Genomic DNA, 23,241 nt, shown 5'->3' on the forward strand with positions numbered 1-23,241 from the left:
GTCTGCTCAAACGGTCAGAAACAGACTCCATGAGGGTGGTATGAGGGCCCGACGTCCACAGGTGGGGGTTGTGCTTACAGCCCAACACCGTGCAGGACGTTTGGCATTTGCCAGAGAACACCAAGATTGGCAAATTCGCCACTGGCGCCCTGTGCTCTTCACAGATGAAAGCAGGTTCACACTGAGCACGTGACAGACGTGACAGAGTCTGGAGACGCCGTGGAGAACGTTCTGCTGGCTGCAACATCCTCCAGCATGACCGGTTTGGCGGTGGGTCAGTCATGGTGTGGGGTGGCATTTCTTTGGGGGGCCGCACAGCCCTCCATGTGCTCGCCAGAGGTAGCCTGACTGCCATTAGGTACCGAGATGAGATCCTCAGACCCCTTGTGAGACCATATGCTGGTGCGGTTGGCCCTGGGTTCCTCCTAATGCAAGACAATGCTAGACCTCATGTGGCTGGAGTGTGTCAGCAGTTCCTGCAAGAGGAAGGCATTGATGCTATGGACTGGCCCACCCATTCCCCAGACCTGAATCCAATTGAGCACATCTGGGACATCATGTCTCGCTCCATCCACCAAGGCCACGTTGCACCACAGACTGTCCAGGAGTTGGCGGATGCTTTAGTCCAGGTCTGGGAGGAGATCCCTCAGGAGACCATCCACCACCTCATCAGGAGCATGCCCAGGCGTTGTAGGGAGGTCATACAGGCACGTGGAGGCCACACACACTACTGAGCCTCATTTTGACTTGTTTTAAGGACATTACATCAAAGTTGGATCAGCCTGTAGTGTGGTTTTCCACTTTAATTTTGAGTGTGACTCCAAATCAAGACCTCCATGGGTTGATAAATTGGATTTCCATTGATTATTTATGTGTGATTTTGTTGTCAGCACATTCAACTATGTAAAGAAAAAAGTATTTAATAAGATTATTTCTTTCATTCAGATCTAGGATGTGTTGTTTAAGTGTTCCCTTTATTTTTTTGAGCAGTATATCTTCTCATATTCATTTTAGGAGGTTTTTGCCATGTAAGAATCTAAAGAAAGTACAACTGCATAAATCTCGCTATTCTAAAGTCCAAGTTAAAAAGCTAAAATATGGTGCTTAGAGGAGTTCCTCAAGACCTACAAAGTTAGCTACTGTACAGGCTTTTCCTGTGCTTTCTCAACCAAGTCCTCAGGGCCCACCAGTGCTTCCATATATTTGATTTATCCCAACACCAGCACACCTGGTTTCTAATTAATAGCAGATTGCTGATAAGTTGACAAGTTTCAGGTTCCTGGAGTTAGAATGCATCACATACTGTACATGGACCGGCAGGTGGACCCTGAAGACTGGGTTAAGAAAGTTTGCTGGGGACGGCTCACCTTGAGGCGGGGCAGTTTGAGGAAGTCCTCCTGCTCTGAGACCTCCAGCAGGTGTTCCTGGATGTAGGCATCGATCTTGGCCAGCATGCGGCCATCTCCCATGCAGCTAGCAAAGTTACGGAAGGAGATGGCGGTCTGTGAATCCATCTTAGACAGCAGGTAGTCGCCACAGATCTGACCAATCAGAGAGGAGAGAAGTGTGACACTCTGACCATTGGGACTGCATTAAAAACGTACAATATGGAGTATCAGTAGTTGAAACAAGAGAAAGATCATACCTGCTTGACTCGTTCCATCTTGAGCCTTTTGGCTGCAGAGTAGACCTCCTTAACCAACACCTTATCTGCCTTCAACCTGTCAGACAGACAGACAACCATTAGTCAGTCGTGTCAGACAGGTGAGGAGCAAAGTGAAGGTATCCTGCGTCAGTAGAGCGGTGAAGGTCCTGGAAATTCTTAACAAAGCCTAGGACTCTGCTCATTGCACAATGTGTATTAGAAGATGTATACTCACTGGGCAGTGTAGGCATAGTGTAGGGGTCAGAGGTAATGGTATTTACTGGGCAGTGTAGGCATAGTGTAGGGGTCAGAGGTCATGGTACTTACTGGGCAGTGTAGGCATAGTGTAGGGGTCAGAGGTCATGGTACTTACTGGGCAGTGTAGGCATAGTGTGGGGGTCAGAGGTCATGGTACTTACTGGGCAGTGTAGGCATAGTGTAGGGGTCAGAGGTCATGGTACTTACTGGGCAGTGTAGGCGTACATAGTGGGTTTGAGGTCATGGTACTTACTGGGCAATGTAGGCGTAGATAGGGGGTCAGAGGTCATGGTACTTACTTGGCAGTGTAGGCATAGTGTAGGGGTCAGAGGTCATGGTACTTACCGGGCAGTGTAGGCATAGTGTAGGGGTCAGAGGTCATGGTACTTACTGGGCAGTGTAGGCATAGTGTAGGGGTCAGAGGTCATGGTACTTACTGGGCAGTGTAGGCATAGTGTAGGGGTCAGAGATCATGGTACTTACTGGGCAGTGTAGGGGTCAGAGATCATGGTACTTACTGGGCAGTGTAGGCGTAGTTGAGCAGGATCTCCACAGCCTCTGGGTCCAGGTCTTCGAAGGTGACGTGGGACACGCCGTGAGCCTCGATGTCGCTGTTGAAGATCTCAAACAGATAGGGGCTACAGCAGGCCAGCACAGCACGGTGGGCCATCAACTCATGACCACACACCTACAGAGGACAAAAGGTCAGGGGTTAGGGATCAGGGGTCAAACTATGCAGGTCCTTCTTTAGAGGTTATATCAATCGAACAGAAACACATTTGAAAAAGAGAAAGTGTGAGTGTCAGGGAAACTGTGGATTTGAAGAGAGAGATAAGTGTGGGGACTAGGGTTTGGCGATGTAGTCCTATTGTGATTATGTACCCATAAAACATTGTGCTATATGACGCTACCGCCCCTATTGCCCCTATGCAACTGGGCGAAAGATAATGTTGTTGAAAGCCTGGGCAGAGGCTAAGTGCCAGCAGTATCAAATATTTTGTAATGATTTTCAGGTAAAGGAACAGAACAGGTTTGTGTGTATCTGTCTGGCGTGCACATGATGGAGCAGTGACTTTCTGAGGAAAAGACTGTCTTAACGTAGTGAGATAGGTTATAAGACTACATCATGATGGAACAGGCTGTCTTAACGTAGTGAGATGGGTTATAGGACTACATCATGATGGAACAGGCTGTCTTAATGTAGTGAGATGGGTTATAGGACTACATCATGATGGAACAGGCTGTCTTAATGTAGTGAGATAGGTTATAGGACTACATCATGATGGAACAGGCTGTCTTACCATAGTGAGATAGGTCATAGGACTACATCATGATGGAACAGGCTGTCTTAACATAGTGAGATAGGTTATAGGACTACATCATGATGGAACAGGCTGTCTTAACATAGTGAGATAGGTTATAGGACTACATCATGATGGAACAGGCTGTCTTAACATAGTGAGATAGGTCATAGGACTACATCATGATGGAACAGGCTGTCTTACCATAGTGAGATAGGTCGTAGGACTACATCATATTGTTTAAAACAATGTAAAAAAAATTACAAAATCCAAAAAGGGTACTTTTGACATATTCATATTTTTATGTTAAATAAACGAATGTGGATTTTTTTCTCTTCAGAATCTGGACATACTCCATCTGTTAGAGCACACTATAAGGAGTATAATGACTCCAACATGTTGTCTGCATCATGTACGCTTCACACATCATAGGGTCTTACAGGAGGCATGTACAGGTCTAAAAAGGGCCTAAAATGGCCTCTTTTATAATAATAATAATACTTTGTATAGCGCTAATAATTTGTATAGCGCTTTTCATTACAGAGTTATGTCAAAGCTCTCATAGCTTTATCATGATTTTCTCAGTAATGGTTTATGATACAAATGTAAAAAGCATATAAAAACATCCTTCCTCTCAATGAAGTTTCTATTTGAGAATTTCCAGAACAATCTGAGATACCAGAAATATTTGTGGGCATTCTGGAGTGGAATCGCCCCAATAAGAGCCACAAAATAAGAGCAAGAGAGGGATTGAGAGAGGATAGTAATGTAACTCGACCGCTCACTCCTGAAGAAAAGTACTGCAACATCATTATGACATCAACAGGAAACAGGATAGTAAATATTGAACTCCTGTCCAATGAGATTTGATCTTAATTACTCCTTCTGAATTTTCATTGTTTCTTTTTACACATCACACTAGCTTGACTGACAGGGAAATATCTAGCTTTGAGGATGGTGGATTAACCTATAGGATCAACCATGTGATTGGCTTTAGGACAACCGGTTTTGCCTTGAGAGAAGGAGTACAAGTTGTCAAAAGCTCTAATCTAGAAAAACACCTCGCCCTTTATGTCTCATCCTCCCACTCCCACTCTTCTTCACACTCCTCCTCCCCCTCTCCTTCACACTCCCCTCCTTCTCCTTCACATTCCCTCTCCTTCTCCTTCACACTCCCCCCTTCACACTCCTCCCCCTCTCCTTCACACTCCCCCCCCTCTCCTTCACATTCCTGCTCTCCCTCTCCTTCACACTCCCCCTCTCCTTCACATTCCTCGCTCTCCCTCTCCTTCACACTCCCACTCTTCTTCACACTCCTCCTCCCCCTCTCCTTCACACTCCCTCTCCTTCACACTCCCCCTCCTTCTCCTTCACATTCCCGCTCTCCCTCTCCTTCACACTCCCCCTCCTTCACACTCCCCCCTCCTTCTTCTTCACACTCCCCCTCTCCTCTTCTTCACACTCCCCCTCTCCTTCACACTCTCTCTCCTTCTCCTTCACATTCCCGCTCTCCCTCTCCTTCACACTCCCCCTCCTTCTCCTTCACACTCCCTCTCCTTCACACTCCCCCTCCTTCTTCTTCACACTCCCCCTCTCCTCTTCTTCACACTCCCCCCTCTCCTTCACACTCCTCTCCTTCACATTCCCGCTCTCCCTCTTCTTCACACTCCCCCCTCCTTCTCCTTCACACTCCCTCTCCTTCACACTCCCTCTCCTTCACACTCCCTCTCCTTCACACTCCCCCCTCCTTCTTCTTCACACTCCCCCTCTCCTCTCCTTCACACTCCCCCTCTCCTTCACACTCCCCCTCTCCTTCACACTCCCCCTCTCCTTCACACTCTCTCTCCTTCACACTCCCCCTCATGTCACAGGTGCTCTGATTATGATTTGTATTTTTTAATTGAATATCCTTTATTTAACCAGAAAGTCACATTGACATTTAGATCTCTTTTTCATGCAAGTCTTGGCCAAGGAGGATGAAAAGACAGAGAGAGATCTTCGCGTACCTGCAGTCGCACGTCACAGAACTGTCCACTCTTTCTCAGGGCGTTCATTTTGGCCACAGTTGAATCCAGGAAAGTCTCATCTTCAAAGATCAGATAACCGTTGGAAATCATCTTCACTGCTTAATGTTGGGGGCAGAGCCTGATGAGTGAGGGATGGAGGAGGACATCCAGTTACATATACATTTATTTTTACAGTTACATAGACCAACTTTTCTAATTTCGTTTTGTCATTTTCTTTTCCCCTAAAGTATGCCTCCCACCCCTTCCCATCCCACCCAGCAATGTTGCCCATCAGTCCCCCTCCCACCCATCAATCCCCTGAGTCTCCCCTTACACCCTCCCCCAACAACGACCAACGATGCTGGCATTGTTCATAAAAACTTGTTTAATTAATTCATGATCACAATGAGGACTTGGATTAGGCACATGTGCATTGTGTGTGTGTAATCTGCCTCATGCATTAGTAATAATTGCCTTACCTAATACAGAATGACGTAACTCTGGGGAGTGTTACTGGTACCAGTAGACCAACAGGGGACGATGGGAGACAAGACAAAGTAGACAGAGACCACAAGGGAACCCAAGTCTTCTACCAGCGGAGGAGGAGGGGGTGGGGGCTATGCCAGTCGTCCAGAGGGGTGTGAGCTGGGGGAGCTGCACCGATGCAAACTATCAGGCTTGAAGCGACTGTAATCAAGTCCTCAGGATCCCGTTGGCTATAGAGTCAAACTTTTTCTGTGTTGGTCGTGCATTATAACCTGGAGAGAGAGTAGGGACAAGAGAGGAGAGAGAGGAGGGACAGGAGGAGAGAGGAGGGATAAGAGAGGAGGACCGAGAATACATTTGTCAACTAGATTACACAAAACTGCAGTGCACACAGAGAGAGATAGAGAGATAGGATAGCAACCACTGGTTTGAAATTAAACAAAAATTTAATTACTTAAATTCAAAAATAAAGTCAACCCACGTGTTGAAACCGGCCTCATGGCATCTCCACTAGGCAGACAGATTGACCATCTGCAGTCAAGCAGCACACTGACAGTCCAGTCACTAAAATAGTCCCTCAGTAGCATTAAGCCCCTCCCTCCCCTTTCCCACTCCTTCAGTGTCCCTCTCTCACCTCTTTTCCAGGCATGTGGCCTTTTGTAGTAAGGCCTGCCCCTCAGATCCCTGCCCTGCCCCCTCCACCACGTGCCAACCAGCCCAGCCACCAGCTCCTAATCTGTCTCAAACTAGCCCTCTTCCCTGCCCTGCCCCCTCCAGCACGTGCCAACCAGCCCAGCCCAACCACCAGCTCCTAAGCTGTCTCAAACTAGCCCTCTTCCAAGCATACCCCAATGTCTTAAAACATGTCTTGACCCTGTTATAGCTCTCACCTAGCTGGCACGCCTTTGGATCCACAAACTCTCGCCGCAGGACCCTCACCAATCAAAATCCACCATTAAGACCACACCCACAAGACCCCAACCCAAACCATTAACTGTCCTCCATTTTATGCAGGGTCTAAAACTTACTTTTGGGTCCACCAGCCACTCAGATTTTTTACCAGACAAATTCTTTTTCGCCCATAATTACATAAAAAAACAAACAGATGACCATGCTTTGTAATGTTTCGAAAACAAGAAATGTATTAGTAAGAAGTAACGTGGCATATTGGTACATTTCATTTCATTTTTGGGTGTTTTAATCAAAATATCAGAGAAAAACATTTTCAGCTGCCCCTTTAAGGGCGGGAGGTTACCGTGGTAACCGGGCCACTGGAGCCCTGTCACTGTGTGTAAGATTTGGCATCTGACTATGGCCTGTCACTATCAGTTGAAGCAGCAGACCCAAACTAACGTTGAAACACAACAGAGCTTGTGAACAAAAACAATGTGCATAGCCAAGAAACACGAGGACAATGTCTCACTTTGTAGACTTTTGAGTAAATTAGACCAACTTTAATGCCTGTTTACAGCGCCTCCTGTTTACAGCGCCTCCTGTTTACAGCGCCTCCAAAAATAAATGACCAAAAAGTAAATCCATCAGCACTTCATTCATTGCGCACAGCTCCCCACAGCTCCCCACCAGGCAGCGCTTCTGCGCGAGGTGGGATATAAGATTCCTACGTCTTTGTGCGATTAGCAGCCATGAAACAAAACAGCAGAAATACTTTGAAAACAACATACTGTAGCACTCTTCTAACCGTAACTCGCATATTGTTATTCGCAAATATAATGCTCTGTCTGTAGAGCCCTGCGAATTGACTACCCGCCAATGTGGCTGGTGAAATAGACATCTACACACATTTGTCGGGTGTTCATGCCTTTGCATTACAACAGCTATGATATTGGGTGGACTGGAGACATACAGCTGAGTCGGACTACCAAGCCCTATGTGAACACGGCTATGTTATTCCATCTCCCAGTATGAATTAATCAAGGGTTTCCCAAACTGGGTCCTGGGTGTCCTAAACGATAAATCCCAGGAATTCTAACGGTTTTATCACAGTGGAGACATGGAGGGATACATATTGAAACGACACACAACAGCAGAAGGGAGAACGAGGGATGGCCATGAGTTCTAGAGTACCCGAAAGGAAGTCAAAACTCCCATCTTTACCCAGAGATCACTTTTTTCCCCCCAAATACTGTTAAACTATTTGGTGGAATGTGCATTGTGGCTGCCCGAAGGGGCAAGTGAAATGTTATCTTTAAAACAATGTTAATTTGCTCTAGTGGTTCATCTGCGGGGCACAAAAAAAAAAAACAAGCCAAGCATCACATCCTCAACCCTCAATTATGTTCCGACCCCCACGTGCCATCATTGGTTTATAGGAGCATATACCCCCGTGCCATCATTGGTTTATAGGAGCATATACCCACGTGCCATCATTGGTTTATAGGAGCATATACCCCCGTGCCATCATTGGTTTATAGGAGCATATACCCCCGTGCCATCATTGGTTTATAGGAGCATATACCCACGTGCCATCATTGGTTTATAGGAGCATATACCCCCGTGCCATCATTGGTTTATAGGAGCATATACCCCCGTGCCATCATTGGTTTATAGGAGCATATACCCACGTGCCATCATTGGTTTATAGGAGCATATACCCACGTGCCATCTCCTCATTGGTTTATAGGAGCATATACCCACGTGCCATCATTGGTTTATAGGAGCATATACCCACGTGCCATCATTGGTTTATAGGAGCATATACCCCGTGCCATCATTGGTTTATAGGAGCATATACCCACGTGCCATCATTGGTTTATAGGAGCATATACCCACGTGCCATCATTGGTTTATAGGAGCATATACCCACGTGCCATCATTGGTTTATAGGAGCATATACCCACGTGCCATCATTGGTTTATAGGAGCATATACCCCCGTGCCATCATTGGTTTATAGGAGCATATACCCCGTGCCACCTCATTGGTTTATAGGAGCATATACCCCCGTGCCATCATTGGTTTATAGGAGCATATACCCACGTGCCATCATTGGTTTATAGGAGCATATACCCACGTGCCATCATTGGTTTATAGGAGCATATACCCACGTGCCATCATTGGTTTATAGGAGCATATACCCACGTGCCATCATTGGTTTATAGGAGCATATACCCCGTGCCATCATTGGTTTATAGGAGCATATACCCCCGTGCCATCATTGGTTTATAGGAGCATATACCCACGTGCCATCATTGGTTTATAGGAGCATATACCCCCGTGCCATCATTGGTTTATAGGAGCATATACCCACGTGCCATCATTGGTTTATAGGAGCATATACCCACGTGCCATCATTGGTTTATAGGAGCATATACCCACGTGCCATCATTGGTTTATAGGAGCATATACCCACGTGCCATCTCCTCATTGGTTTATAGGAGCATATACCCACGTGCCATCATTGGTTTATAGGAGCATATACCCCCGTGCCATCATTGGTTTATAGGAGCATATACCCACGTGCCATCATTGGTTTATAGGAGCATATACCCACGTGCCATCATTGGTTTATAGGAGCATATACCCACGTGCCATCATTGGTTTATAGGAGCATATACCCACGTGCCATCTCCTCATTGGTTTATAGGAGCATATACCCACGTGCCATCATTGGTTTATAGGAGCATATACCCACGTGCCATCATTGGTTTATAGGAGCATATACCCACGTGCCATCTCCTCATTGGTTTATAGGAGCATATACCCCCGTGCCATCATTGGTTTATAGGAGCATATACCCACGTGCCATCTCCTCATTGGTTTATAGGAGCATATACCCACGTGCCATCTCCTCATTGGTTTATAGGAGCATATACCCACGTGCCATCATTGGTTTATAGGAGCATATACCCACGTGCCATCATTGGTTTATAGGAGCATATACCCACGTGCCATCTCCTCATTGGTTTATAGGAGCATATACCCACGTGCCATCATTGGTTTATAGGAGCATATACCCACGTGCCATCATTGGTTTATAGGAGCATATACCCACGTGCCATCATTGGTTTATAGGAGCATATACCCACGTGCCATCTCTCATTGGTTTATAGGAGCATATACCCACGTGCCATTCATTGGTTTATAGGAGCATATACCCACGTGCCATTTCATTGGTTTATAGGAGCATATACCCACGTGCCATTCATTGGTTTATAGGAGCATATACCCACGTGCCATCATTGGTTTATAGGAGCATATACCCACGTGCCATCTCCTCATTGGTTTATAGGAGCATATACCACTCCAGTCCAGTTGTTTGCAGTAACACACCTTAAATTGGTTGCCAACAGCCACATAAAGTCCAAAGAAGAAACAAACTCGGTTTACCCTTTTATCTGTGGATTAACTGTCAGAGTAGAGGACCATGTGCATTTCAGGTAAAATAACAACCCAATGGTTATATCCCAGGACAAATAAGCTAGCAACAGAAAGCTAGCTAGCTAAATTGCCATGAATGTTTAATGCTTTTCGACCCCCAAGTTAATATAGTTGGTTCAGAGTTCGTTTTGATATTTCAGCCTGCGTGTCCTGATCGCGTCTGGTGTGTCTACCGCAAACGGTCTGGCCAGCATGTTTGGCTACTTTGCAAACGGCTAGTGTCATTTAGAATTGGTTAGCCAATCCACAGGGGGTATTTGAGAAGACTCTTGAAACCATAGGCCTACTGGTAAAATGCACAAGGGGGTACTTCAGTGGTACTCCAGACAGAGCAAAATTCAGTTGGTGGTAGAGTAACCGAAAACGGTTGGGAACCACTGGCCTAGGCTATAACCCCCGCGAAACATAGACAGGTTCCACACTGAAAATACGCAAGAACATTGTCTTTATCAAAGTAAAGGAAATATTTTCATCAGAATCATTAAGCATAGGCCTACTCACTAACTAGATGTTTTGGCCGTGATTCATCACCATGCAGTGTTCCATACGGAACTGTTCATCCATTTGGAAAATTCCAAAGAACAGCCATAATAAACTAAATGGAACGTCTGCATATCAAAAAGACAGATTTTGGTTTGTAATCCTGATGTGCCATAGCTTTCACTCCCCAAATTGAGCCCCGTTTCAAATGATCACTCTTGGAGAGTAACAGTTCCACACTGGAGATGCGCATCACTTCCAACTGGCAAAAACAATTCATTTGGAAAAAACATTATGTTCTATTTTATTCTGTTATATTACATCATGGTTTTTTTTTACTATAAAACAGGTGTCTTGACTGTGATAAGGGCTCTGGAAATCAGCGTCTTGTCTACTAAATGACCAAAACAAGGCTATGCCATTACACAGGCATTGGCTTCTACATCAAGTGCCACTGCTGAGGTTACTGTCTTTTTTAAGATTGTGTTCCACGATAAAATATAACCAGGTGATATTACGATTTCAAAAAATGTATCTCAAATGGCACTTGCTTTTTTATTGACTGAATATTCACTGAGTGTACAAAACATTAGGAACACCCACTGTTGCCACCAGAACAGCCTCAACTCATTGGGGCATGGACTCTACAAGGTGTCAAAACCGTTCCACAGGGATGCTGGCCCATGTTGACTCCAATGCTACCCACAGTTGTGTCAAGTTGGCTGGATGTCCTTTGGGTGGTGGACCATTCTTGATACACACAGGAAACTGTTGAGCACAGGCCTAAAGAGAAATGTGTTCTAAAAATAAAAATCATGTGAGTACTCGGAAGAGTCAAAAAAAATGTCAAAATGCCCATATTAGGAAGAACCAGTCACCATTCCAGGGAATCTGGGTGTGTGGGTTATGTGAGAATCATTAGGCAACATGGAACTGCACTTTCTATTTTAATGGTGTGCATGCAATGTTATAGCTAACCTAGCTGTGATATTATAGCCAACCTAACTGTAATGTTATAGCCAACCTAACTGTAATGTTATAGCCAACCTAGCTGTGATATTATAGCCAACCTAACTGTAATGTTATAGCCAACCTAACTGTAATGTTATAGCCAACCTAACTGTAATGTTATAGCCAACCTAACTGTGATGTTATAGCTAACCTAGCTGTGATATTATAGCCAACCTAACTGTAATGTTATAGCCAACCTAACTGTAATGTTATAGCTAACCTAGATGTGATATTATAGCCAACCTAACTGTAATGTTATAGCCAACCTAACTGTAATGTTATAGCTAACCTAGCTGTGATATTATAGCCAACCTAACTGTAATGTTATAGCCAACCTAACTGTAATGTTATAGTCAACCTAACTGTAATGTTATAGTCAACCTAACTGTAATGTTATAGCTAACCTAGCTGTGATATTATAGCCAACCTAACTGTAATGTTATAGCCAACCTAACTGTGATATTATAGCCAACCCAATTGTGATATTATAGTCAACCTAACTGTAATGTCATAGCCAACCTAACTGTAATGTTATAGCCAACCTAACTGTAATGTTATAGCCAACCTAACTGCAATGTTATAGCTAACCTAGCTGTGATATTATAGCCAACCTAACTGTAATGTTATAGCTAACCTAGCTGTGATATTATAGCCAACCTAACTGTAATGTTATAGCCAATCCAACTGCTGTCACTGGTGCTGACAACTATGGTGCTCAACAAGTCGCGTTGAGTGTTGTGTGTTGTGTCTGACTGTCCACCTCTTCAGGAACCACCACCTCACTCTTAAAACCACCATTAAGACCATGTGTGAAAGGCTTTTCTGAAGCCTTTTCTTTCCCCCGACATATTGGCCTCAGCTGGTTGTGTGTGTGAGACTTTCCTCCTCTCCAGGAACCACCACTTCAGTCCAACAGCAGACAACAGTTGTATGTGACACCAGTTATCAGTGAAGATGCACCATTGATTCCCACTATCATGGCAGACTGAAGAAAAGCTTTAAAAGCCTCTGGGTCGACATCGGCGGTGTAGCCACAAGCCAGCCATGGCCATTTGAGTCGATAGGTCTTAAAACGATCACACTCGGGGGAATGGAATACTCCTTTATGTTAAACCTTATTCTGCGCTTCTCTGCTCTGGCTAGACGAATGCAGCTGAGCTCCCAGTCCCAGGATCTAATCTTAAACCTGAGATTTATAGAAGTAGCGAGTCAGCCTTGTGGTGAATCCTATCCGACTCTCCTATCACACTGGGCCTTCATTCAACAAAGCCGCTTTTGAGTGTAACTAAACCATAGGGCCAAAAAAAACAGGCTTAATGTGTTGGTTTCTTGGCAACAGAGCACAGGGAGGTAAATGATAGATGATCGTACTGGGAAGACCTGGTTGGATCAGCTATATGACCTGTGTCTGCCTGGTCCACTTGGTTAGCTGACTACCAGCAGTATCTGCTATCGCTTGCCTAGGGCCCTATAAAACGAGGACGGAATCACAGAATTCAGACATTAAAACGGAATGCAACAATATTCCAAAATGGAAATCAACTAAATGTATTGAACTTTATTAGAACATTCATTAAAGGCCCAGTGCAGGAAAAAGTGTTATTTTTCAGTGTTTTATATATATTTCAACACTATGAGGATGGAATAATACTGTGAAATTGATCATGCCCTTTAAGTGTAAGAGTTTTTTTTTTTCCTTTTTCGACTACCTGAAATGTCTGCCTGTTTTGATGGAGATAAAAACAGCTGCGTTGGATCTTTAATTGACCCAAGATTATCAGAAGACATGAACAAAATGCATCAGCGATTCATATTTTCCTTAAACTTTCTGAAGAGGCAACGAACGGCACTGGAATGCCCTATCTGTGTGGTTTTCACGTTTGTCTACTACTTTGTGTAGCCTTTAGCAATGATGCTAATGCAATGACGCTAATGCAATGACAATCATTTTCTGATAGATGGAAAGGCTTTCCGAAAACCTTCTCGATGAAATGTTAACTTCAAAGTAGCCTATGTCTACCTGGCAGAATGATATGATTTTTTGCATTAATCCAGTGGCCATTTGTTTTGCAAACTCCGCAATCAAATGAGCGCTACAGAACCATCGCTAACCAAACCGTTTCTGGCTGGTATGCACTTGAATTAAAGGGTAACTACACCAGACCTCAAAAGTGGTCTCCTGGTGTGGTTTAAGCATTGTTGTAGACTTAGAACATCTAACTGTGTTGTTTCCCTATTAAAAATGTGGTGATTGAGAGCGAAAACCTAAAAAACAAACTAGGAAAAACTGAAACCTGGAAAAACAAAACTGGAGAATTTGGGGACAAATTAAATGGAATCAGGTAAAATAAACAGATTTTATGATGGCGTGTTTGTCATAATATTCTCCTTCATCTGAAGATATCTCGAAGTCAGAGTCAGACCAAAATGCAAGCGGGATGTGGATACTCATCTTTTAATGTAAAGAATAAAGAATACACGAAAAAACAATAAACACGAACTACTTCAGACAGGCCAACAGGCTATACATACAAAAAGACTAGCAGTGTTAGCACAACCACCCACAAACCCAAGTGACAAACACACTCCTAATTATATGACTCCCAATCAGGAACAACGATCACCAGCTGTCCCTGATCAGGAGCCACACAGACCCACATAGAAATACAACACCCAGAACACACATACACAGACATACTCTGCCACGTCCTGACCAAAACTACACAACAACACCCTCTGCTGGTCAGGACGTGACAGTGTTAGAGCTACTAAGAAAGACCTGACTCTTACTGAAGCATTATGCGTATGTCGGTATGTTCCTGTAGATCTTTCTTAAACCATTATTTGGTCAACAGTAATAGCCTATGCATTATGTTGATTCCTGCTATGAAAGTATCTGCCTGTCTACGTTTCCCTGTCTGCTGCTGTGAGAGCGATCCACTCTCACTCCCTCTCCCCACTGTGCACACGGAAGAGGGAGAGATGCATTCTGAGAAGCACAAACATTCCTCAGAATGCAGTTGTGGGAAAAATACAGTTGTTTTCAAAGCAACTACTATTGTTCTAGTTACAGAGAGGAGAGTTACAGCTTTCAGGGAGTATATAGTTCAAGTCGGAAGTTTACATACACCTTAGACAAATACATTTAATCCTAGTAAAAATTCCGTCTTAGGTCAGTCAGGATCACCACTTTATTTTAAGAATGTGAAATGTCAGAATAATAGTATAGAGAATGATTTATTTCAGCTTTTATTTCTTTCATCACATTCCCAGTGGGTCAGAAGTTTATATACACTCAATTAGTATTTTGTAGCATTGCCTTATATTGGTTTAACTTGGGTCAAACATTTCGGACATTCCACAAGCTTCCCACAATAAGTTGGGTGAATTTTGGCCCATTCCTCCTGACAGAGCTGGTGTAACTGAGTCAGGTTGCTAGGCCTCCTTGCTTGCACACGCCTTTTCAGTTCTGCCCACAAAATCTCTATAGGATTGAGGTCAGGGCTTTGTTATGGCCACTCCAATACCTTGACTTTGTTGTCCTTAAGCCATTTGCTTGGGGTCAATGTCCATTTGGAAGACCCATTTGCGACCAAGCTTTAACTTCCTGACTGATATCTTGAGATGTTGCTTCAATATATCCACATAATTTGCCTCCCTCATGATGCCATCTATTTTGTGAAGTGCACCAGTCCCTCCTGCAGCAAAGCACCCCCACAACATGATGCTGCCACCCCCGCAAGCCTCCACCTTTTTCCTCCAAACATAACGATGGTCATTATGGCCAAACAGTTCTATTTTTGTTTCATCAGACCAGAGGACAGTTCTCCAAAAAGTACAATCTTTGTCCCCATGTGCAGTTGCAAACCGTAGTCTGGCTTTTTTATGGCGGTTTTGGAGCAGTGGCTTCTTCCTTGCTGAACCAGACTTGTGGAGGTCTATAATTTTTTCCTGAGGTCTTGGCTGATTTATTTGTATTTTCCCATGATGTCAAGCAAAGAGGAACTGACTTTGGAGTTAGGCCTTGAAATACATCCACAGGTACACCTCCAATTGACTCAAAGTATGCAAATTAGAAGCTTCTAAAGCCATGACATCATTTTGGGGAATTTTCCAAGCTGTTTAAAGCCACAGTCAGCTTAGTGCATGTAAACTTCTGACCCACTGGAATTGTGATACAGTGAATTATAAGTGAAATAATCTGTGTGTAAACAATTGTTGGAAAAATGACTTGTTTCATGCACAAAGTAGATGTACTAACCGACTTGCCAAATCTATAGTTTGCTAACAAGAAATTTGTGGAGTGGGTGAAAAACTAGTTTTAATGACTCCAACCTAAGTGTATGTAAACTTCCAACTTCAACTGTATAATGCATTTCTCACTTCTTAATATATAATATTGCATAAAGGTCAGTATGCATTCCCTGGATATGTTAGCTGAAATGGCTTACTGTTTTAATCATAGGCTACCATCTCTGTGGCCTTACTTGGCACTGAAAAAAACAATGTGTCTAGAACCTTGTCGCCAAGCCTCGAATTTCCCGCCATGGCCGTCGATGCCTCCTAGTGTGGCCTTAATGCCCCCTAAAAACAATCCATGCCTTGCAGTCAAATTGGCCGTTGTGCCTATGGGCTGAATATAATAATTATAATTCCCTTCCCTCGCCCTGCTCCGAAGCACCTCTCACTCACATCTCTCTCAGATATCTCAATTATCAAGGGCATCGCAGCTCTGAAGCAGGCTACTAGGGAAGACCGTCACATCAGGGATGCAACGATGTGCGTTCTTCTTATCGAATTCCAAGGTGCACATTGACGATGTTAGGAGAACTGTCCACATTTACCTTTCGTCAGCCAACAAGACGTGTAACGAACAGCAAAAGCACTAGCCTATGCCTATCTACTCAACCATTTAAATCATTTTTTATTTTATTTTTTAAATAAGGCTGTAACATAACAAAATGTGGAAAAGGTCAAGGGGTCTGAATACTTTCAGAATGCACTGTATGTTTTGTGGTAAAAGAGAGAAGATGAGGATGTCATATGACATCATCGGTGTGTATCATGTGACTTCAACCAAATCTGAGTAGGTATTGCCTACTAATTGGTCGATGATGTCATTGGAAACACTCATCTTCCTTTATATTTTTTACTACTGTTTCTACTGTTTTGTAGATAGGTGCAATTTTCACATATGTTGATGTTGGGGTGGTGCTTGCATATCAGGAGTACAGGACGAGGAAGAAAATAAACTATGAAAAATGCATTGCATTGAGGTGGAAAAGAACAGCATGTCACATGACTTACACCACACTGAGGCACAGTCTACATCTGGTGCATTGCATTGCTGTGGAAAAGAACAGCATGTCACATGACTTACACCACACTGAGGCACGGTCCAGAACATCTGGTATGTTTTTTTAACCTGGTGTGTCTCCCACCCACTCTCGGTGTGTGTGTGTGTGTGTTAGGATGGTGGATGTGCCATAGCTTGCATGCAGAATGAAGTGACAAAAGTGAGCCAGACTGGTTATAAAATGGAATGTGTGTGTAACTGTGTGTGTGTGTGTATGTCCGTGTCTGAGCATGTTAGCAATAGTTGAATCAAGGGTCTGTTTGTACACCAGTGTACAGTATGTACAGTGTGTGTTGTAGGTCAGTGAGGGCACAGTCCCCCGTCTGTACAGATGTGGGTCGGTCGGCCCACTAACAGTTGTGCAACATCTGTCAGGAGACTCCTAAATGCACCACAGCCTCTCTGCTCCTTTCCTGTCCCCTCCCCCTCTCTTCTCTCCATTCACTCCCCCGCCATCTGACTCCTCCCTCTTCTCCTTTCTATCCCCTGCCTGCCTCATTCTTCTAAATCCCTCTCCTCTTTCTCCCCCTATACCTCTCTTCTCCACCTCGCTCTCTGCTCCTTCCACAGCTCTTCACCTTTCTTTCTCAATCACAGGGACACGGGATTTTCAGTCCTAATTAAAGCATCACTCCCCGGATTTCGATAATCATTCCGAACGGGTGGTGGACATACAGTACCAGTCAAAAGTTTGGACACACCAACTAATTCAAGGGTTTTTCTTTATTTTTACTATTTTATACATTGTAGAATAATAGTGAAGACATCAAAACTATGAAATAACAGATATGGAATCACGTAGTAACCCAAAAAAGTTAAATAAATGAAAATACACTTTATATGTAAGATTCTTCAAAGTAGCCACCCTTTGCCTTGATGACAGCTTTGCACACGCTTGGCATTATCTCAACCAGCTTCATGAGGTAGTCACCTGGCCTTGTTAAAAGTTAATTTGTGGAATTTATTTCTTACATCTAGACGTTCCGCTAGCGGAACACCTGCTCCAATATCCAATGATGGGCGTGGCGCGAAATACAAACTCTTTGAAAATCCGAAAACTTCCATTTTTCAAACATATGACTATTTTACACCATTTTAAAGACAAGACTCTCCTTTATCTAACCACACTGTCCGATTTCAAAAAGGCTTTACAGCGAAAGCAAAACATTAGATTATGTCAGCAGAGTACCCAGCCAGAAATAATCAGACACCCATTTTTCAAGCTAGCATATAATGTCACAAAAAACAAAACCACAGCTAAATGCAGCATTAACCTTTGATGATCTTCATCAGATGACACTCCTAGGACATGTTATACAATACATGCATGTTTTGTTCAATCAAGTTCATATTTATATCAAAAACCAGCTTTTTACATTAGCATGTGACGTTCAGAACTAGCATTCCCACCGAACACTTCCGGTGAATTTACTAAATTACTCACGATAAACGTTCACAAAAAACGTAACAATTATTTTAAGAATTATAGATACAGATGTCGATATCGGTGTCCGATTTTAAAATAGCTTTTCGGTGAAAGCACATTTTGCAATATTCTGAGTAGATAGCCCGGCCATCATGGCTAGCTATTTTGACACCCACCAAGTTTGGTACTCACCAAACTCAGATTTACTATAACAAAAATTGGATTACCTTTGCTGTTCTTCACCAGAATGCACTCCCAGGACTTCTACTTCATCACCCAATGTTGTTTTGGTTCCAAATAATCCATAGTTATATCCAAATAGCGGCGTTTTGTTGTGCGTTCAAGACACTATCCGAAGGGTAACGAAGGGTGACGCGCCCGGCGCGTATCGTGACAAGAAATTTCTAAATATTCCATTACCGTACTTCGAAGCATGTCAAACGCTGTTTAAAAACAATTTTTATGCGATTTTTCTCATAAAAAAGCGATAATATTCCGACCGGGAGTCGTTGTTTTCGTTCAAAGACTGAAAATGTAAACATGGAGTCGTCTCGTGCACGCGCGCGCCAGTCTCATTGTTCTCAGATCGACCACTATCCAAATGCGCTACTGTTTTTCAGCCAGAGAGAGCAGAGTCATCATTCAACGTTCTGCCGCCTTCTGAGAGCCTATGGGAGCCGTAGAAAATGTCACGTTACAGCAGAGATCCCGTTTTGGATGAGATGGCAAAGAAGGCCAAGAAATGGTCAGACAGGGTACTTCCTGTACAGAATCTTCTCAGGTTTTGGCCTGCCATTTGAGTTCTGTTATACTCATAGACACCATTCAAACAGTTTTAGAAACTTTGGAGTGCTTTCTATCCAAAGCTAATAGTTATATGCATATTCTAGTTTCTGGGCAGGAGTAATAACCAGATTAAATCGGGTACGTTTTTTATCCGGCCGTGAAAATACTGCCCCCTATCCATAACAAGTTAATGCGTTTGAGCCAGTCAGTTGTGTTGTGACAAGGAAGAGGTGGTATACAGAAGATAGCCTTATTTGGTAAGCGACCAAGTTCATATTATGGCAAGAACAGCTCAAATAAGCAAGAGAAATGACAGTTCATCACGAAGTTCAGTCAATCCGTAACATTTCAAGAACTTTTAAAGTTTCTTCAAGTGCAGTCGCAAAAACCATCAAGTGCTATGATGAAACTGGCTCTCATGAGGACCGCCACAGGAAAGGAAGACCCAGAGTTCCCTCTGCTGCAGAGGATAAGTTCATTAGAGTTACCAGCCTCAGAGATTGCTGCCCAAATAAATGCTTCACAGAGTTGAAGTAACCGACACATCTCAACATCAACTGTTCAGAGGAGACTGTGAATCAGGCCTTCATGGTCGAATTGCTGCAAAGAAACCACTGCTAAAGGACATGAATAACAAGAAGAGATTTGCTTGGGCCAAGAAACACGAGCAATGGACATTAGACCGGTGGACATCTGTCCTTTGGTCTGATGAGTCCAAATCTGAGATTTTTGGTTCCAACCACCGTTTCTTTGTAAGACGCAGAGTAGGTGAACGGATGATCTCCGCGTATGTGGTTCCTACCGTGAAACATGGAGGAGGAGGTGTGATGGTGGTTTGCTGGTGAAACTGTCTGTGATTTATTTAGAATGCAAGGCACACTTAACCAGCATGGCTACCACAGCATTCTGCAGCAATACGCCAACCCAGCTGGTTTGCGCTTAGTAGGACTATCATTTGTTTTTCAACATGACAATGACCCAACACACCTCCAGGCTATGTAAGAGCTATTTGACCAAGAAGGAGAGTAATGGAGTGCTGCATCAGATGACCTGGCCTCCACAATCACCTGACCTCAACCCAATTGAGATGGTTTGGGATGAGTTGGACCGCAGAGTGAAGGAAAAGCAGCCAACAAGTGCGCAGCATATGTGGGGGCTCCTTCAAGACTTTTGGAAAAGCATTCCAAGTGAAGCTGGTTGAGAGAATGCCAAGAGTCTGCAAAGCTGTCTTCAAGGCAAAGGGTGGCTACATTGAAGAATCTCAAATGTAAAATATATTTTCATTTGTTTAACCCTTTTTTGGTTACTACATGATTCCATATGTGTAATTTCATAGATTTTATGTGTTCAGTATTATTCTACAATGTAGAAAATAGTACAAATAAAGAAAACCCCTTGAATATGTAGGTGGGTCCAAACTTTTGACTGGTACTGTATAAAGTCTTCATAAAGCACAGTGAGTTATAGACAACAAACATTCAGCATGCCAACCCTGTTAGTCTGTCTACATTTCAGGGGTTGATTATGTGTGAATGATAAGCAAAATTAGCTAACCCTGTTCCTTCCCTTTAGACATCTGTTTTAAGATCAGGTGGCCAGGAGTAGAATACAGATCAATCTTCTGGCCAGCTGGCACTATACAGTAGTGTTGGTTGGGCACGGAGGCTGAACAATAAACTCAACCTCCATGCTCCAGCTAGAGTACAGTACACTAACTGGAGACTGTAGTAAGGAGTGTAGAGACAAGAGGAAATATACATTAATAAGAGTAGATACTGGTAAGCACTTTCACATGAACTAGACTGTTCGTTTTGGGAAATCACAGCAGTCAAGGGGACGACTTGATCACACCAGGCCAAATCTTTGGGAAGACAAGGAGGGTGTCGATAAACGAGACCGACTGGGAGAGACGAGAGAGAAATGAAGCGACAGTAAGATGGAGGTACAGACAGACAGGCTGGTAGAGAAACAGGCAGTGGAGAAAAAAAGAGATACTGCCATAGAGGGTTACTAGTTTCTAAAGGGTTTTTTCTCTCGGTTTCCATTTGACTGTTTAATCACAATGGTGCAGAAAACAGACAACAATTAGAAGTCCCCAGAATGCTAAAGCCAGGCCACAGTGGAACATAATGACCTGCAGGCTAGTATGGCAGATTGCCACGCCCACGTTCACATTCTAGTATTTCCACCCATTAACTTTTTGGTGACAGGGGGCAGTATTCGGAAATGCAGATGAATAATGTGCCCAAATTAAACTGCCTGCGACTCGGGCCCAGAAGGTAGGATATGCATATTATTAGTAGATTTGGATAGAAAACACTCTGAAGTTTCTAACACTGTTTGAATGATGTCTGTGAGTATAACAGAACTCATATGGCAGGCAAAAACCTGAGAAAAATCCAACCAGGAAGTGTGGAAATCTGAGGTTTGTAGTTTTTCAAGTGATTCCCTATCCAGTATACAGTGTCTGTGGGGTCATTTTGCACTTCCTAAGGCTTCCACTAGATGTCAACAGTCTTTAGAACGTTGTTTCATGCTTCTACTGTGAATGGGGAGAGAATAACAGGTCCTGGAGTCAGATGACTGAGAAAATGACATGAGTTCAGTGGCGCGCACTCCCGTGAGAGTTAGCTGTGTTCCTTTTCATTTCTGAAGACATTGGAATTGTCCAGTTGGAATATTACTGAAGATTTATGATAAAAACATCCTAAAGATTGATGCTATACATCGTTTGACATGTTTCTACGAACGTAAATAGAACTCTTTTTGACTTTTCGTTGTGACATTTTGCGCACTTCCTGCATTTGGAGTAGTGGGCTAAACGCGCGAACAAAAAGGAGGTATTTGGACATAAATGATGGACTTTATTGAACAAAACAAACATTTATTGTGAAACTGGGATTCCTGGGAGTGCATTCTGATGAAGATCATCAAAGGTAAGTGAATATTTATAATGCTATTTATGATTTTAGTTGACTCCAAAATGGCGGGTATCTGTATTGCTTGTTGTTGTCTGAGCGCTGTACTCAGATTATTGCAAAGTGTGCTTTCGCTGTAAAGTTTTTTTTAAATCTGACACAGCGGTTGCATTAAGGAGAAGTGTATCTATAATTCTTTGAGTAACAGTTTAATATTTTATCAACGTTTATGATGAGTATTTCTGTAAATTGATGTGCTCATTCACCGGAAGTTTTGGGAGGCAAAACATTTCTGAACATTACACGCCAATGTAAAATGGTTTTTTTGGATATAAATATGAACTTTATCGACCAAAACATACATGTATTGTGTAACATGAAGTCCTATGAGTGCCATCTGATGAAGATCATCAAAGGTTAGTGATTCATTTTAGCTGTAATTCTGGTTTTTGTGAAGCTTCTCCTTGGTTGGAAAATGGCTGTGTGGTTTTTCTTGTCTAGGCGCTGTCCTAACATAATCTAATGTTATGCTTTCGCCGTAAAGCCTTTTTGAAATCGGACAATGTGGTTGGATTAACGAGAAGTGTATCTTTAAAATGGGATATAATAGTTGTATGTTTGAGAAATTTGAATTGTGAGATTTTTGTTGTTTTGAATTTGCCGCCCTGCTATTTCACTGGCTGTTGAATAGTGTGTCCCACATTTCCCAGAGAGATAACCTGTTGGGGATAGGGGGCAGTATTTGCACGGCCGGATAAAAAACGTACCCGATTTAATCTGGTTATTACTACTGCCCAGAAACTATAATTTGCATATAATTGTTTGATTTGGATAGAAAACACCCTAAAGTTTCTAAAACTGTTGGTGTCTGTGATTATAACATAACTCATATGGCAAGCAAAAACCTGAGAATATTCTGTACAGGAAGTGCCCTCTCTGACCATTTCTTGGCCTTCTACACTCTCTTTATTGAAAAAAAGGATCTCTGCTGTAACGTGACACTTCCTAAGGCTCCCATAGGCTCTCAGAAGGCGCCAGAACGTTGAATGATGTCTTTGCAGCCCCTGGCTGAAAAACAGTAGCGCATTTGGATAGTGGTCGATCTGAGAACAATGAGACGGGCGCACGTGTGCCACGTGAAGAGTCCATTTTAGATTTTGAGTCTTTGAACG

General features: G+C 43.3%; 1 protein-coding gene across 3 annotated transcripts in view; it reads right to left on the reverse strand.

Annotated features, from left to right (window-relative positions):
• The window catches only part of ivns1abpa (influenza virus NS1A binding protein a), a 53,664-nt gene that overhangs the window by 16,014 nt on the left and 14,409 nt on the right, over positions 1–23,241 (reverse strand). For 2 of the 3 annotated variants that reach the window (XM_014123525.2, XM_014123524.2), the window contains exons 2-6: positions 5,690–5,968; positions 5,211–5,349; positions 2,422–2,591; positions 1,646–1,721; positions 1,368–1,541 (exon numbers count right to left, since the gene is read on the reverse strand). In XM_014123525.2, coding sequence (XP_013979000.1) covers positions 1,368–1,541; positions 1,646–1,721; positions 2,422–2,591; positions 5,211–5,321 — 531 coding nt within the window. In that variant the 5' untranslated portion in view covers positions 5,322–5,349; positions 5,690–5,968. 3 annotated transcript variants of the gene reach the window in all.

The sequence above is a fragment of the Salmo salar genome, chromosome ssa10 (assembly GCF_905237065.1).
Source record: "Salmo salar chromosome ssa10, Ssal_v3.1, whole genome shotgun sequence".
Lineage (NCBI taxonomy): Eukaryota > Metazoa > Chordata > Actinopteri > Salmoniformes > Salmonidae > Salmo > Salmo salar.